This window comes from Lotus japonicus, chromosome 1, assembly GCF_012489685.1.
Source record: "Lotus japonicus ecotype B-129 chromosome 1, LjGifu_v1.2".
Lineage (NCBI taxonomy): Eukaryota > Viridiplantae > Streptophyta > Magnoliopsida > Fabales > Fabaceae > Lotus > Lotus japonicus.
In genome coordinates, this window is record NC_080041.1 from 123,996,460 (window position 1) to 124,012,081 (window position 15,622).

Sequence of the window (15,622 nt, forward strand, 5' to 3'; positions counted from 1 at the left end):
CTTAAGGAGATCCCTTGACACTCCTGGTAGTTTGAAGAATGTATCTTGTCACCGTTCAACCATTTTAAAGAAAAAGAAATAAATGATAGGAATTTAGTTTGACTTTCTTTATCATTAATTACATTATTAATTAGTTTATAGGTAGAATTTAATATTACAACTGCATTGAATCGTCCGTTGCACGGTTAAATAACAAATCTATAATTTAATAATATTTGTTTAGTAAAATTGTTGAATGCATAATTTGAACACCTACCCACATAACGTAATTTCAAAGCCTCGGAGATTTTGTGGTGAGGATACCTTGGTTCGGTTGAGTTTGATCGGGTTCGCGAATTAGACAATACCCGCTCACACCTCTAGTATAAATAGCTCTGTTGCATGGGTACGGCTGTTTTGGCCACGTACCCGTACCGGGTACGTACCCGTACCTATCCGTTCCAAAAAAAAAATGGTTCCTGGGCTCAAAATGACGACGTTTTGCCTTTTTTTTTTTCTGGCTCAAAACGACGTCGTTTTGGCCTTTATATTTTTTTCCTGGCTCAAAACGACGATGTTTTGCCTTTTTTTTGCATAATTTATTTATATTTAAATATTATGTATATTTTATTATATATTATATATTATATTTAAAAAAATATACATATATCTAACATACCCGTACTCCTATTTTTTCATAAATCGCGTACCGCGTACCCAATACCGTACCCGTACCCGTGCAACACAGATAAATAGTAATTTTGGGGTGTTTTTTTGTCATAAGCAGAATCTTGGGTGGTTTTTTATTTATTTATAAGCATAATCCTCTCAACCTCACACCACTACCAATGAGGCCAATGCAAATTATAGCCCTATGAAATACAGCCCAATACAGCCCAACACTTAAAAAAAACCAAAGTAATAAATACAAAACCCTAGAACCTGGAGTATAAGAAGGTTGCTTGGCATCGTTGATATTCACTTCAGACTGTGAAGTGAAGAAGCCGAAGCTGCAAAGATGCAGATATTCGTGAAAACCCTAACTGGGAAGACCATAACCCTTGAGGTCGAGAGCAGCGACACCATTGACAATGTCAAAGCTAAGATTCAAGACAAAGAAGGTAACCAATCAACCCTAATTTCATTTCGTCATTGATTCATTCATTGATTTGTTTTTACTGAATGTGCAATTGATTGAATGAATGAATTGCAGGCATTCCACCGGATCAGCAGCGTTTGATCTTCGCCGGAAAGCAGCTGGAAGATGGGCGAACCCTAGCGGATTACAACATCCAGAAGGAATCAACTCTTCATCTTGTCCTCAGGCTTCGCGGTGGTATCATTGAACCTTCATTGATGGCTCTTGCTCGCAAATACAATCAAGACAAGATGATTTGCCGCAAGTATGATCCATTTCCCTTCACTATATCACTGTTTCGTTTTCATGTTTTATGGGACAATTACTTAGCCCCTTTTGCTTTTCTATGTGCGAAATGGGTTATACTTGTTCCCTACATTGATCTCCAACCTTAACTTTGTCAACTGTGTAATTTTTTACAGTTGATTTTCTTGGTTGGTACATTCCCATTTCTTTGTGCTATGTATTTGTTTGCTTCACATTATGTACATTCCCAACTTTTACTAATTCTATGTTTATGCTTTTGTACTGAGTAGCTTCATTGTCAATTTTCATTGCATTATATGTTCATTTTATTGTTTCCATTGCAATTTTTGGCTGCCATGTTCCATAATGTGTTGATGTTTTTTTATTTGTTAGATGCTATGCTCGTTTACATCCGAGAGCCGTGAACTGCCGCAAAAAGAAGTGTGGTCATAGTAATCAGGTTAGTCTTTGTGATAACTCTGCCATCATGGACTTCTTATTGGGGCATTTTCCTTTCTGTGATGCTTACTCATTGTTGTTTCCTCTTGCAGTTGAGGCCAAAGAAGAAGATCAAGTAAATTCTGTTATTGTTGTTGGACCTTGATACTCAGATTATTGTTCTAATGGTTTTACATGAATCAATTCTCATATGTTTTTTACATGATGATAAATGTTTTAGAATTTATCTTTTGTAACAATGGATTATATTATGCGATGATGACTTAATGGTCTATTTTGAGTTGTTTTGGTTCTATTGTGCAAGAACAACACCTTATTTCTTGTATGATTGATGCAGCTTTGGTAACACGAAATGGGAATGTAAGGGTTAACTATGTTTAACCAAGGACCAGATTATTGCTCTAATAGTTTTATTTGATGTTTAATGTTTTAGAATTTATCTTTTGTAGCATGGAATTGTAATATTTGTGTCCTAAAATGGCTTTACATGATGTTAAATGTTTTAGAATTTATCTTCTGTAATAATGGTGGACCTGGGCTGAGACTAATTCACAACTTCATGCACCAAATTAAACCCACATTTCAATTAATGGACATGAACAGAAATAGATAATTTGGACCACTGTGATTGAAGGCTTACAAGTTCAGAGTCTTCGGGATTTATTTTGAAAGTATATGGATGGAAGTGATTGATGTTCACAACTTCAGAAACCAAAATGACAATTCACTGTTTCACTCAAAAATATAATTTCCCCACATTCTACCCATACCTGACCTAGAATTTGTGTCTCTAGAACTTGGTCTCTTTTGGATTAGGGATTAAAAGTTAGATTAATATAAGGATTAGGATTTGAGTTTTTTATGTTTTTTTTAGGGTTAAGCATCATATTGGTTTCTGTTTTTGTCTCGTTTTCTGATCTAAGTCCTTCGCTGGAAAATTTATTGCATTTGGTCCTCGTCTTTGAAATATTTTTGGGGTGGATCCTCGCCGGAGGGCGGTACTCCGACGAGTACTGATTTGGATTGTTGAAGGGGATGAAAATGCTTACGTGGATTATAGAAATTAAAAAAAAATAACACATCAAAAAATTAAATTAATAAAATTAAATTAAAAACTCAAATTACCCCGAAAAGGGTTTAGGGTTTAAATTTTTTTTGAACAAATTAAGAATTCATTTCATTAATCTGGCAAATCATGTGCCTATTTTGTGAAATCTGTCAATCTCTCAATTGCATTCCAAATTGTACAGGCATGACCACGAAACAATATGACCTTCCAATTTTCAAGAGAGCATCATTTCAAGGCTCTAGATAAATTAAATTAACAGCTCAGAGGCCCTAGACAAAGTGAAACAATCATCAATCTTCAAACCCAGAACCCCACCACCCATAACCCAGAAATCATCTTCCTCCTTAATCCAACTTAGAAACCCAGAAACCAACTTCTTCAACTCGATTTCTCCCCACCCCCCTCAACACTCACTCTTGTTCACGCTCTCATCATCCCAAATCTGAGAAAGTTAACAACTTTTCTCTCCCATTTTTTCATCCAAGATCCAACAAGGAAAAATATGAGCAAAGGAAACATTTTTCTTCCACATCCAGTAAAGGTGAACTCCAAATCATCATCATCGAGTCATTTCTCTTCCGATCTACCCCCTCTTCACTCTGATTCGCACCTGGGCGATCTCTTCATCTCTCTTTCTCTTCCTCTTTTGCAGGTTAGGGTTGCAAGTGGGTTGGTGGATGGGGGTGAGGTTGCAGGTTAGGGTTTCGATTGGGGTGATTGGGGTGAGGTTGGGGTTAAGGGTGGTGGTGGAGTTGAGGTTAACGGTGGCGGTGGGGAGTATGTGGGTATGGTGGCAGTGGGGTTGAGGTGGTTGTCGAATGGTGGAGGTGGGCTAATGGGGAAACAAGGAGAAGCGAGGGAACAGAGAGGGAGACCGTGAGGGTGGGAAGGAGAAGTTTTTGGAAGAAGAGCAAGATGATGATGATGAAGATGAAGAAGAAGAGAAAAATAGAAGAGATGATTGTGGATTAATTTTTTAAATTTGGGGGAATTTGATTTTGTTAATTAATTTCAAATTAGATTTGTTAATTTGTTTTATTTTCTTAACTAAATTTAAGAACCTAACTTGTTATTTAATTTTATTTTAGAAAAAAAATTGAATCCATGTCAACAAATTTAATCCAGTCAGACTGTCATTTCATCACTCACCGGAGCTCCGCTCTCCGGCGATGACCTACTCCAAACATTTTACAAAGAAGAGGACCATTAACAATTAATTTTTCGGATCAGACGGCGACTCAAAGACAGGGATAGATATTTTCTTTTAATTTTTGAATTAATTAAATTATAGTATAAATTAATAATTAAACATGTGAATCATGAATATTAATAAAAAAATGTTTTTGTCATGTCACATAGGACTAGATCCGACACATGACAAGTTAGCTGAGGGTTAAACTGCACGAGAAGTAAAAGTTGATTTTTATTTTTTTTTGAAAATTATTTTTTTTTTGAAAATGAATATTTCTTTTAGGGTTAAGCATCATATTAGTCCCTGTTTTTGTGTCTCCGTCTGACCTAGGTCCCTCCCCGAAAAAATTATTGAAAAAGGTCATCTTCTTTATAAAACGTTTAGAGCAAGTCCTCGCCGGAGCTCCAGGCTCCCGACGATTGATGAACTGGATCGCTGACTGGGTTAATGTTGCTTATGTGGAATAAATAATTTTTTTAAATAAAAAACACATCAGAAAATAAAAAAATTAAAGCCCAAAACTTTTCCTAACTCATAAATTAACCCTCAAATCAAAGAAACCCTTACCCAGCAACACTAAACCTAAAATCCCAAATTCAGATCAGACCCAGCAACACTCAAACAAGCCTCCACCAGTCTCCACACCATTCTTTCCATTCTTCAGTCTCCACAAAATCTCAAACCCAACAACTCCACACCACTCACTCCAGTCTTCACCGATTCCCCACTCTCCCACAACCTCCATGCCCTCAAGTCCCTTTGCTCCTTCCCCACTAAAGAGCGACGAGATCGAGATTGACAGAAGAGGAAGAAATCGAGAAAGAGGTAAGAGCGGTAGGAGGAGGAGGAGCGTTGAACCAGATCTGTGTCGCCTTCGTTCGCGCTGTTCATCATCACCGTCATATTCGTCACCGTCGGAGATGACTGTCTGAGACGCCAGGACGCGAGCAAGGCACTGCGCGGCGGCTGGCGGTCATGTGGGGCAAAACGACGTCGTTGTAATGGGTTCACAGGAGGGAAGACTGAAGGTCGAAGGTTTTCTTTTTCATCTCCTCCCTGTTGGAATTGCTGTTTGGGGTTGTGTTGTGGGTGGTTAACAGGGAGGATAATAATTCTGATTTGTGGGTTTGTGCCCCTTTTATTAATTCTATTTTTACTCAAACGAAATTGGGGCTTCCCCTTTACTTCTTCGATGTTCCCTTGAAGGTAGTATACCTTTACTAGTGAATCCAAGTCCCAATTTTTTTTTGATTCAATTTCGTTTGAGTTTGTCTAAATTTGATTTGCTTGAAAGATGCTTTATTGGGTAAAATTTGATGTGGGTATGTAAGAATTGGTGATTTTGATGAGGCTTTGACATTGTCTCTCTGAAGTTTCTTTTACCGTGACTTGGCTTGTGGTTGTTTTTGTGATTTTCATTTGATGACATGATGAATGTGAGTGCTCTTGCCCAAGTTATAATTATTACCCAGATCTGGTACGATGAATGATGAGGGTGAAGAGGTAGGAAATGGTTTTTGGGTTTTGGGGGTTTGATTTTTCTGGGGTTTTTTTATTTTTGGGTTTGGTGAGGATAAGCATGAAGAACATGGTGAAGATGAAGATGAATGACTGGGGATGAGCAAGAACATGTTTCTGGATAGTGTGTTACTTTGGGGATGATTTTCTGAATTTAGGGATTAGGAGAATTGGGAAAGTTGGGGTAAGGGTCATTCCGGAATTAGAAAAAAATTTGGGGTTTTTTAATTAAATTATTTTCCTATGTGTAAAAGTTTTTTTTTTTAAATCCATGTCAGCTCACTTGTCTCAGTCAGTGATCCAGTTCATCACTCGCCGGAGCGTGGAGCTCCGACGAGGACTTGCTCCAAACGTTTTACAAAGAAGATGACCTTTTCCAATAATTTTTCCGAGGAGGGACCTAGGTCAGACGACGACACAAAGACATGGACTAATATGATACGGGAATGGTTTCCATACTTCACGCGAGTTAGAATCAAAAATCAAATATCACTTATTTTATATGGAGTATATGGACTAGAAAACTAAGTTATCCCTGATATAAATTAGAGTCCTCATTTGTTCTCCGTTGTGCAAAATCTAGAGTCCCCCTTGATTATGAAGAATGAGACTTCAGTTACACATAAAATTCAAATCTGATTTGTGCAGTGATCGTGAGGGGGAGGTGAAAAAATTCGTGTAGGATTTAATGAAATCCATGTAGTATTGCAACTAGACAAAAATTTAGCTATTTAAGCACTAAATAGTGTTTTGGACTCATATGAATTAAAAAAAGAATTTAATGGTATACACTGTCAGTGTAAACTTTGTTTACACAGTCGCCCAATTGAATTTCGCCACATCAGCAAATATATTCTTGTTTTAATTAAAATTTAAGATGAAAGATATTATTTCACTTATATGGCATGTTGTGACTGACAGTGCATATCCATTAAACTCTTAAAAAAAATATTGTTAAAAGCCTAATTTTATAAAAAAGTAATTTAGACACATATTTGAATTTGGCCCAATAAGTCAGGAACCTATAACATATTTAACCCTTTTATCATCATTCTTTGAGCAATAATGATATACTCACACCTTATTTTTTCTTCACTTCATTTTCACATATTTTTATTTTTATCTCTCTCATTTTATCATTTATCACATCTTATATTTTCTCTCTCTTACTTTTTCTTTTCTTCCTATCTCTCTCCCACACCACCCCTTTCCACCTCAAAAATGAGGTGTGAAAGAATAATTATTCTTCTATGAGTAATGCCTTGCTTTTTTTTTATAGACCAATGTTAGTTGTTAATTGTTAGTAAATTAGTTCATTCACCAGGATTCGAACCGTAACCCTTCATCCTGCAAATCTCTTCATTCCCTTAACTCACCAAGTGAGCTACCCTTCACCTTCGCCTTGCTTTCCCATCAATTCATGTTTGATGATGAATTTGTGTATCAACAGTAGTTAATGAATTCATTCCGTATATGAACTCAAAAGTAGTGTAATACGAAAAGGTACAAAATTATAATATAATTTTTTTTAAACGTAATATAAAAATACACATATAAGCAAAAAAAAAGAAGTAAGTTTCATTCAAATTCTAGTAAAACCATTTCTATATACTACATTTGTTCTTGTTAATGATATGGTTATGAATTAAAAGAAATTTTCAATTTAAAAATTTAATAATATCTAAATTTTTATGAAAAAATTAAGTATTAAGAAATTAATAATGACCGCATTTTATTTACAAAAATAAGTATTTCATTATTTAGTTTAAATTAACTATAACCCAATTTTTAGTCAAATTAAGTAATAATTTAATTATTCAGAACCATAGCCAACAACCTCAATCAACACACCTGATGAAGACCATAATCGCCAACGACAGCCCAAAACACACCAAAAAGGCTGAATAAGAGCGCCCAAAAACTATATATTTTATATCAATTTTCTTATGTCATATTTGTATCATTTTGAACGTAAGATATTACATTCATTTTTTTAATTTAGTTATATAAAAATAACTACAATCATTAAAAAAAATTGTCAACATACATCTTAGTGTTAGAAAAGTCGTAGTTTACTTTTATTAATTATTCTAGTGTCATTAAAAACCATTATACGTTAAATTAATACAGTAGTGTTTTTTTGAAAAAAGTCACAATTGGTTTTTACTAATAATTATAATGTAATTAATAACTATTAAATGTAATATTAATACATTCTTTATTTTTAAAATATGAAATTATTTAATATCTAAATGAAAAAAAGGATGATGCACCGATGGTGTAAAGTTTTTTTTACATCGTCAACCAATCAGATTTCAAGGATGTGTCACGTCAATTAATGAAATTCAATAAAAAGTGAGATTTTCTCATGTTGGTTGACGGTGTAATTTCTTTTTACACAGTCGATGCATAGAAATTAAACTCTATTTAAATTACTAAAAAAATCAGAAAATATAAATCTGACCTACTAATTATAGTTGAGAGAGAAAGCTTATGAAGAAAGACATAGAATGATGGAGTGTCACTTATCGCCGGAGTTGCCACTTTTTTATTTCGAAAATAATATATAGTATAAGATAGGATAGGATAAGATAAGATAGTATATGATATATTTTAGATGAAAACAGACTAATTTAATTTCTACTATCAATAATTTCCGCATGTAGCCTATTTAATGATTTAGTTAATAATAAAATAAATGTTGACTAATTTTCTATCAGTAATTTCTGCATATGACATAATTACTACCATCTAACGAAATCTTCCGATAGTCAATGATCTAATTAATGACAGAGAATTCGTCTGAATATTTTCACTTATAAAATGCAATACCCATTTTATTAGTTCTTTCCTCACATTTCAAATTCATTTTCAAGGCACTACAGTTTTGAAAAGATGGAAAACTTGAAGAACTTATCTCTTTTTCTTGTTTTAGCTTCAATTTCAATGTCACTCGGTCATTGCAAAGTTTTACAACCAAATGATGCTAAGTTTATAAGGGAACTCTGCAAGCAAACACCTTATCCTAATAACTGCATTCAATTCCTTCAACAGGACCCTCGAAGCTCCAGTGCAGATGTCAAAGGCCTAGCATATTGATCATGGTGGATGTACTCAAAGCCAAAACAAATGATGCGGTGAACAAAATCAATCAACTTCTTAAGAGAAGTACTCCTACAAAAGAAAAGGAATTATTGAATTCATGTCTTTCCGACTATAAAATAATTTTGAGTGATATTTTCCCTTCAGTGTATCAAGCTTTGAAAACTTTAAATATCAAGTTCGCAGAGGATGGGGTAGCTAGTACTAGTATTGAGGCCACTTATTGTGAGAATAGCTTCTCTGGGAAATCACCAATCACCAATGAGAATAATGCTATGCATGTTGCAGGAGAGGTGGGAAGGTCTATTATTAGACATTTGTTGTAGTACTAATTAGACAACTAATAATTCAATAAAGAATGTTATTAATGTTGTCTTTATCCTATAAAAGTGCTACTATCAAATAAAAAATTTGCTAAAAAATAAAAAATAAAAAATTTGCTAAAAAAAACATAGGTATTTTGGTGAAAACATAGGTTGTGCTTCTTCATTATCTCTCTCTTTTCTCTTAAAGAAAAAGTCAATAATTTTCTTCTCCTTCATTTTTCAAGCTAATAAGATAAAGTAAAAAAAAACCATTTGAGTAAAACAATAGAATGTGCAACAAAAAAAAATATCATATAGTAAAGCTATCACTAGTGGAACAAAATTGTTAGTGGCTGGAGTTTAATACTTCTTGATAAAGTTTTCATTATTTTAATGTTTTGCTAGCCCTATATAATGGACCCCGTTGTACTTGGAAAAAAAAGGGAGGAGGAGGGAGAATTCACTTGAGTTATAAATTGAAAATTTTCCTCTTCTTGACAGTGTGCGTGAGTGTGTGTCTTAGTTAATAGTGTCCCACTGATATCAGAAGAATAAAACGAAAACAGGAGGAGAGTGTTGAGAATTCAAGTGCGGAGTTGGAGTCCCACATTGGTTAAGTTTGGGTGATGAGAAGACTTTATAAGAGATGTGACCCATAAACCTAATGCCTTAAGGTTTTGAGTTAAGATGTGGCGTCGATATCTCTTGGTGTCTTGCTCCTCGACCCATGAGCTCCCCTATCTCCCCCAACAAGTGGTATCAGAGCCGATGGTTGATGTAACCATGGTTACGACTCCTTGTGTCGAAAGTCTTCCTAGCAGTGTGGCTAGGCGGCGGGTTCCGTTGACGCGGTGAAGCGAACAGCGGTGCAAGGGTGTATATGCTGGCCATGATAATGTGGCGGTTACTCGCACTTGAGGGGGAGATTGTTGAGAATTCAAGTGCGGAGTTGGAGTCCCACATTGGTTAAGTTTGGGTGATGAGAAGATTTTATAAGAGATGTGACCCATAAACCTAATGCCATAAGGTTTTGGGTTAAGATGTGGCGTCGATATCTCTTAGTGTCTTGCTCCTCGGCCCATGGGCTCCCCTATCTCCCCCAACAGAGATGACTGGTGAGAAAACAGAGTGCAGAAATAGCAACTAGAACAGAATAGAAGAAGACAATTTTCCTCCTCAATTTCAATAACCCTTTCATCTCCATCACACTTTTTTCAGCAACCTTCAACCATGGCAGCATCAACATATGATCCACCATAGCTACAAACCTCCTTCAACACCATTCACGACCAAGGTCGGGGTCCAGATCTACTACACTGCCTTCACCATCACCGACCATAATTGCCTTACCATAGCTACTGCCGGGAACTACAACACAGTGGCGGAACTTAAAGATAAAATTTAGGGGGGCCAGGTTGTGGGCAGGACTTGAACTCGGTACGTCCAAGGGATTGCATAAGCAGAACAACCACTGAGCCACGACCGAGTGCTAGTAGTCTGTACATCATTGATTTTATATGACGTTTCGGCTCTATACAAAATTATTTAGGTATTATTAATTCTATAAAAAATTTCTAAATTTTGAGGGAGCCATGGCTCCTCCCTGTCATCACCTATTTTCGCCTCTGAATTTTCGTCCACGCCGATGGGCCCAACCACCCAATCGAATTTTAGTGACCACCGAACCAATCCCTATTCTCCAATCCTTTCACGGTTCTCTCTGCCTCTCCCTTTTCTCTCTTTATTTCTTCTCTGTTTTAAATCAACTTAAATCATGTTAGAACTACGTAGCCTTGATGTCTCCTCACAGAGAATACGTAGGCCGGAATTTAATTTCCGACATGCACTAAAAAATAAAAAACCCTAGGGTTCCATGTAAATAATCATTTTCTCTCATTTGTAATAAATCATAGGATATCAAAATTTAAATCTTCTTTTTAGGGGTAAAATGAACAATTTTAAAGTTATCAGAGGTAACCGTTTTTACGGACGTCGTGGGGTGCTAATACCTTCCCCATACGTAAATGACTCCCGAACCGAGAACCTCTTTCGCGGACTAGCTTTCTATTTGTTTTGAGGGTTTGAATTTCCCTTAATAAATTGGTGGCGACTCTTATGATTTTTAAAACTTTTATGCGCCGTCCCGCCACGACCCCGGTTGCGACAGTGAGTGTTTTGCCCAAGTTAGGGATGGTGTAAGAGGCAAAGAAAGTAGTTGTTAAACCAGCCAGATACAAGGACAATGTTAACAATTGCAACTCTTGATTATTGTATTTATAGTAACTATTACTCTCAAAATATTTCTCTTCCATTGATGCCATGTTAGTTGTTTCCTTTCTGTAAGTTTAGCGCAAAAATTTTCTAGTGTTATAGCATGTATCTATTGTATATTTATAAAGCACGGACACTAACACAACACCAACACTCGTACGATAATGACATAACACGTGTCAGTCGCTCCTTTGCAGTGTTTGAACAAAATATTATTTTTTTACGGACATTTAATACCAACACCCTGACACAGTTAATCTTCAAAATGTATGACACTAGAATACTGCTTACAAACATAAATGTGCATGCTGCGTGCGTGTATACATGTTGTGTGTGTGCGTGCATGTGTGTAGATAAACAAATAGATATATTGACATTCTCAAAGCCAATATAAGTTAGTCTCTTTTACAAAACATGAAACCAATTTCCTAAACTCTATGTGAGCTTCATAAAAATACTAAGAGAAATCATTTTACAAAGTAACATCTTTGCCTAAAATAAAAAAGAGTTAATCTATCGAATAGTTTTCACCGCATTCTTGATAATCACCAGCGAAAAATATAATTTCATCAAGTGAAAAATGTAAATTCTGATGACAACTCCCGATGTAGCCATTAGTTATAGTGAACTTCTAGTTTGAACTTGGTAACAATATATAACAGTGAACCATGAATATGAGTTGGTAGATAATAACTCTATCAACCTTTCATTTCATACAAGCAAATTTTCGCTACGGCCATTATCCAGAATTGGCTTTCAGTCTGCTGCCAATAATATTCCTCTCAATCCATTTGAAGGAAATATTAGCAATCTCACATGATGTTTGGTTGATGCTATTAAATGTTAAATTCACATTTTTGCTTAAAATTGAACTTGGTAATTTATTTGTATTTATTTTGATATTGAATTAAGAATCTAACCTGGGCAGCAGTGATTCCATCTATTCCAACATGATCTCCCTTCTCAAGCTTGTGATTTGATCAGATAAACATCTTCCACTCTAAGACTCCTCAACTCATCAACAAGCCACATTACCAATTGTTTCCCATTAGAATCAAGCCACATAGATCTTGGAATTTCCGAACACTTTTATAATATCATCTACAGGGAAATCAGACTCGTTTTCCCAACCCTACACGATCCTGTGCTTCGTGCTAGGGTCAAAAAATGACTTGGAGGCATAGAAATTACCATAGTCATATCTAAGCCCACCCCAACCATCCTCTGAAGAATTATCAAGAACATACTTATCCTTGCTTGTCAAATACTTCCACACTGTGTAGTACTCAAACCTAGTCTCATCAAGGTTGTTCTTCAACACATGTTTAACATTAGTCCCTTCCTCTGAAGTGTCCAACCCTTCCTTTCCTCTCAAAGAAACCGGGTAAAAATTCAGGCACCCCCACATACCCGTTTTTGCTGAATGGATCGGGTGCTTGGCCCGAACCAACTTGAGAAAATCCCTGCTCCTATACAAATAGGTCTTCCCTCTATGCTTCCTTCTACTACCAACCAATATCCTCCAATGCCCGTCCTTTCTCCACCACGCGGTTGTCGAGTCACAAAACGCGCCGTCGTTGACTCCTTTCTCAACTACCACAATCGGGTTAAACTCATTCGGTTTCACCCATTTTCTAAAAAACGAGTTTGATGGGTCTTCTGGTTTGGCATAACACTGCACCTGGGTGTTGAACTCATCAATGATTCCGGTGTAGAGAATCACGGGTCCCCCAAGAGCAAAATCTTCACTTAGGGTGGCCACCACTCCTCCATTTCTTGAGCCAAGCCGTGAATTGCTGCCTCGTCCCCCTCAAACGTACATTCCACAAGCTTGCCAACCATCCACGCCTTCGTGACTCTCGTAACATTATTGACCTTAGATACGATTTGAAAAATTTTAATTTTGAAAAAATTCTTTCAGCAGTAACAACTATTACATGGATTGACAATAAAATTATACAGACAACACACACGCACAACGCACACCACACACACACACACACATATATATGGAAAAAAAGCTACAGTTTTAATGTAGTTCGATATCTCTATCATATTGTTAATTTCTTTTGTCAACACTTCTCTTAATTATTTTAATACTGGAAATAAATCAAAACCCGTAATGATGTATATTTGTCGTAAGGATGGGTTGAAATTGTAGGATTTCTTATATGTTGATGAGGTTAAACGACTATTATTTTAGTGCGACAATTATATTTGAATCAACTCTACTTTCTATCTATTTTATACATTCATATTGTATTGGGTTAAAGTATCTATTGTACCTCCAAATCATAAATTTTGGTTTGTAAAAAATATACATAATTTTTCATTGTTCTATTATCTCTCTTAAATCTCAGTAGTATATATTATATAAGTACTAATTTGAGGCATAAGACTATTGCCTAAATAGCCTTGCATTGTCCACAACTCTGCCATTAGTTAGACTTCCAGTTTGAACTTGGTAACAATATATAACAATGAACCATGAATATGAGTTGGTAGATAATAACTCTATAAACCTTTCATTTTATACAAGCAAATTAAAATTTACTCTGCTTTTCTCCAAATAGAACCTACATTGAGGCTATAGTCTTAGCTGTAAGAACCTTTATGATTTTCTTATGTGGGAAACTGTCTATCTCATAAGTGATTTTGCTTGGAGTATAGAATAGGAATGCTATACTCCAAGAAATATCAATAACAGACATGGGTATTTAATTTCCAGCACCAAAGTTTCGCTACTACCATTATCCAAAATTGGCTTTCAGTCTGCTGCCAATAATATTCCTCTTGATCCATTTGAAGGAAATATTGGCAACCGCGCATGATGTTTGGTTGATGCTATTAAATGTTAAATTCACATTTTTGCTGAAAAATTGAACTTGGTAATTTATTTGTATTTATGTGCAAGGAGGTGACGTGTTGGTCTAATGGTAGACAAACTAGAATCTCGTAAACGTGGGGGCACAAGATCGTACATTGGAAGAATCATAAGCTGGAAGAGACAATTATAGTTTCCCAAACAAGTTGAAACATGTTAAAGATCAGAAAAAGAATTTGGAACGAGGTGAATAATTTTACATTGATGGAAAAAAAAAAAAAACTCATATTGCTTAGTTAGGGACAAATTGAATGGTTTATAAGCTAGAGAGTTACATCTCCGATTGTTGTTTTGGTCTAAGCTTCTCCTGCAGCATCCTTGAGCCACTCTCTTGAACTTGTTGCCGTATATTGGACCCGCACACATCTAAGCCCAACAAGTGGTATCAGAGCCAGCTTTCCTAACAATTGACGATTAGAAAAAGCCTGAAAAACAAAACTAAAAAAAAAATAAAAAAATAAAGAGGCACATAAGAAAAAAAATAAACTAAAAAAAATTTGAAAAACAGCCATGAGCCTCAAAGACTCTGGTACACAAAAAGAGCAAAAGTCCAACGACGGTCTCTGAGGTTCCGCTTTTTAGTACAAGCCTTAAGTAAAGCAAAGCCAACTCGACCACTCAAGTTAAACATTAGGGTATGTTTGGATTGATGGAACATAATGGAACAGAGCGGGAATGAAACACGACGGAACGGAATGGAGTGGAATGGAACAGTGTAAAATTCTTATTCCATTGTTTGGGTATTTTACGATGGAGCGGAAGAAAATTACCACTCTATTATTTGGGTGATGAACATAGTGGTATGAGTTATTTTTTTCCCTATATTACCCTTACTTTTAAAAAAGTTATCATTATCCTGCAGAACATGACTTGTACTGTTGTACACGAGAGCGCACCCGATGTGGTACCTTAGACAACCAATGCTTCACAGAGCACACCCCTTTACTAAACTACAAAAGCACAACTTTGCTTCTCCAACCAGCGCATAACGAGAAGCATACAACACTAATGAAAAAGAAAACGACAGGCTAAAACCAAAGAAACTGTGTACTTAGAAGTAGCATAAGCCCTAAGTCTTTGAAGTTAAATCAAAAGGCCCTGATATCCTCCACCTTCCTGGCTTACGAGTAAATCAAAAGGCCATGATATCCTCCACCTTCCAAGCTTATGAGTAATATCAAGGTAAAGGTGGGAAGTGTTTTTCACCAAATTATTTCCAACGTGTAGGGAGAAAATTAGGGCCACAACTTGGAGAAGTTATAGATGGAGGTTACCATGGGTAAAATAGTATTTTCATAATTTAATTAAATGTTTAGTTTTTCTTTCCATTCTTTTTCATCCAATTTTGGGGGAGCAAATATGAAGGAAAGTAATGAAGCATGATGATTGTTGAACCACTACTTACCACTCCTTTCCATCGGATTTTAAATAAAACAAACAATGGATCACTCCCTCCTTC

At 35.8% G+C, this 15,622-nt stretch overlaps 1 protein-coding gene, 1 non-coding gene and 1 pseudogene across 2 annotated transcripts; all 3 read left to right on the forward strand.

The window, feature by feature from the left end:
- The first annotated feature begins 935 nt into the window (after positions 1–935).
- On the forward strand, positions 936–2,257 carry LOC130730181 (ubiquitin-60S ribosomal protein L40). Its single transcript, XM_057582123.1, has 4 exons — positions 936–1,100; positions 1,193–1,382; positions 1,757–1,823; positions 1,915–2,257. The coding sequence occupies exons 1-4, from the start codon at positions 998–1,000 to the stop codon at positions 1,939–1,941; spliced, it is 387 nt and encodes a 128-aa protein (XP_057438106.1). The 5' UTR covers positions 936–997; the 3' UTR covers positions 1,942–2,257.
- Positions 1,466–1,563, forward strand: LOC130734931 (small nucleolar RNA snoR99). The gene has a single exon (XR_009018265.1). It is a non-coding gene; the product is annotated as a small nucleolar RNA snoR99 (small nucleolar RNA).
- Positions 2,258–8,496: 6,239 nt separating the features above from the next.
- LOC130732595 (cell wall / vacuolar inhibitor of fructosidase 1-like) lies at positions 8,497–9,029 on the forward strand (annotated as a pseudogene).
- The last annotated feature ends 6,593 nt before the right edge of the window (positions 9,030–15,622 follow it).

What these genes read in the sequence shown, in the direction of transcription:
- LOC130730181 (XM_057582123.1), top strand. Translation starts at nt 998, where the DNA reads ATGCAGATATTCGTGAAAACCCTAACTGGGAAGACCATAACCCTTGAG. An exon ending in TAAGATTCAAGACAAAGAAG is followed by an intron (nt 1,101 to 1,192) that starts GTAACCAATCAA and finishes AATGAATTGCAG; the next exon opens with GCATTCCACCGGATCAGCAG. An exon ending in GACAAGATGATTTGCCGCAA is followed by an intron (nt 1,383 to 1,756) that starts GTATGATCCATT and finishes TTTATTTGTTAG; the next exon opens with ATGCTATGCTCGTTTACATC.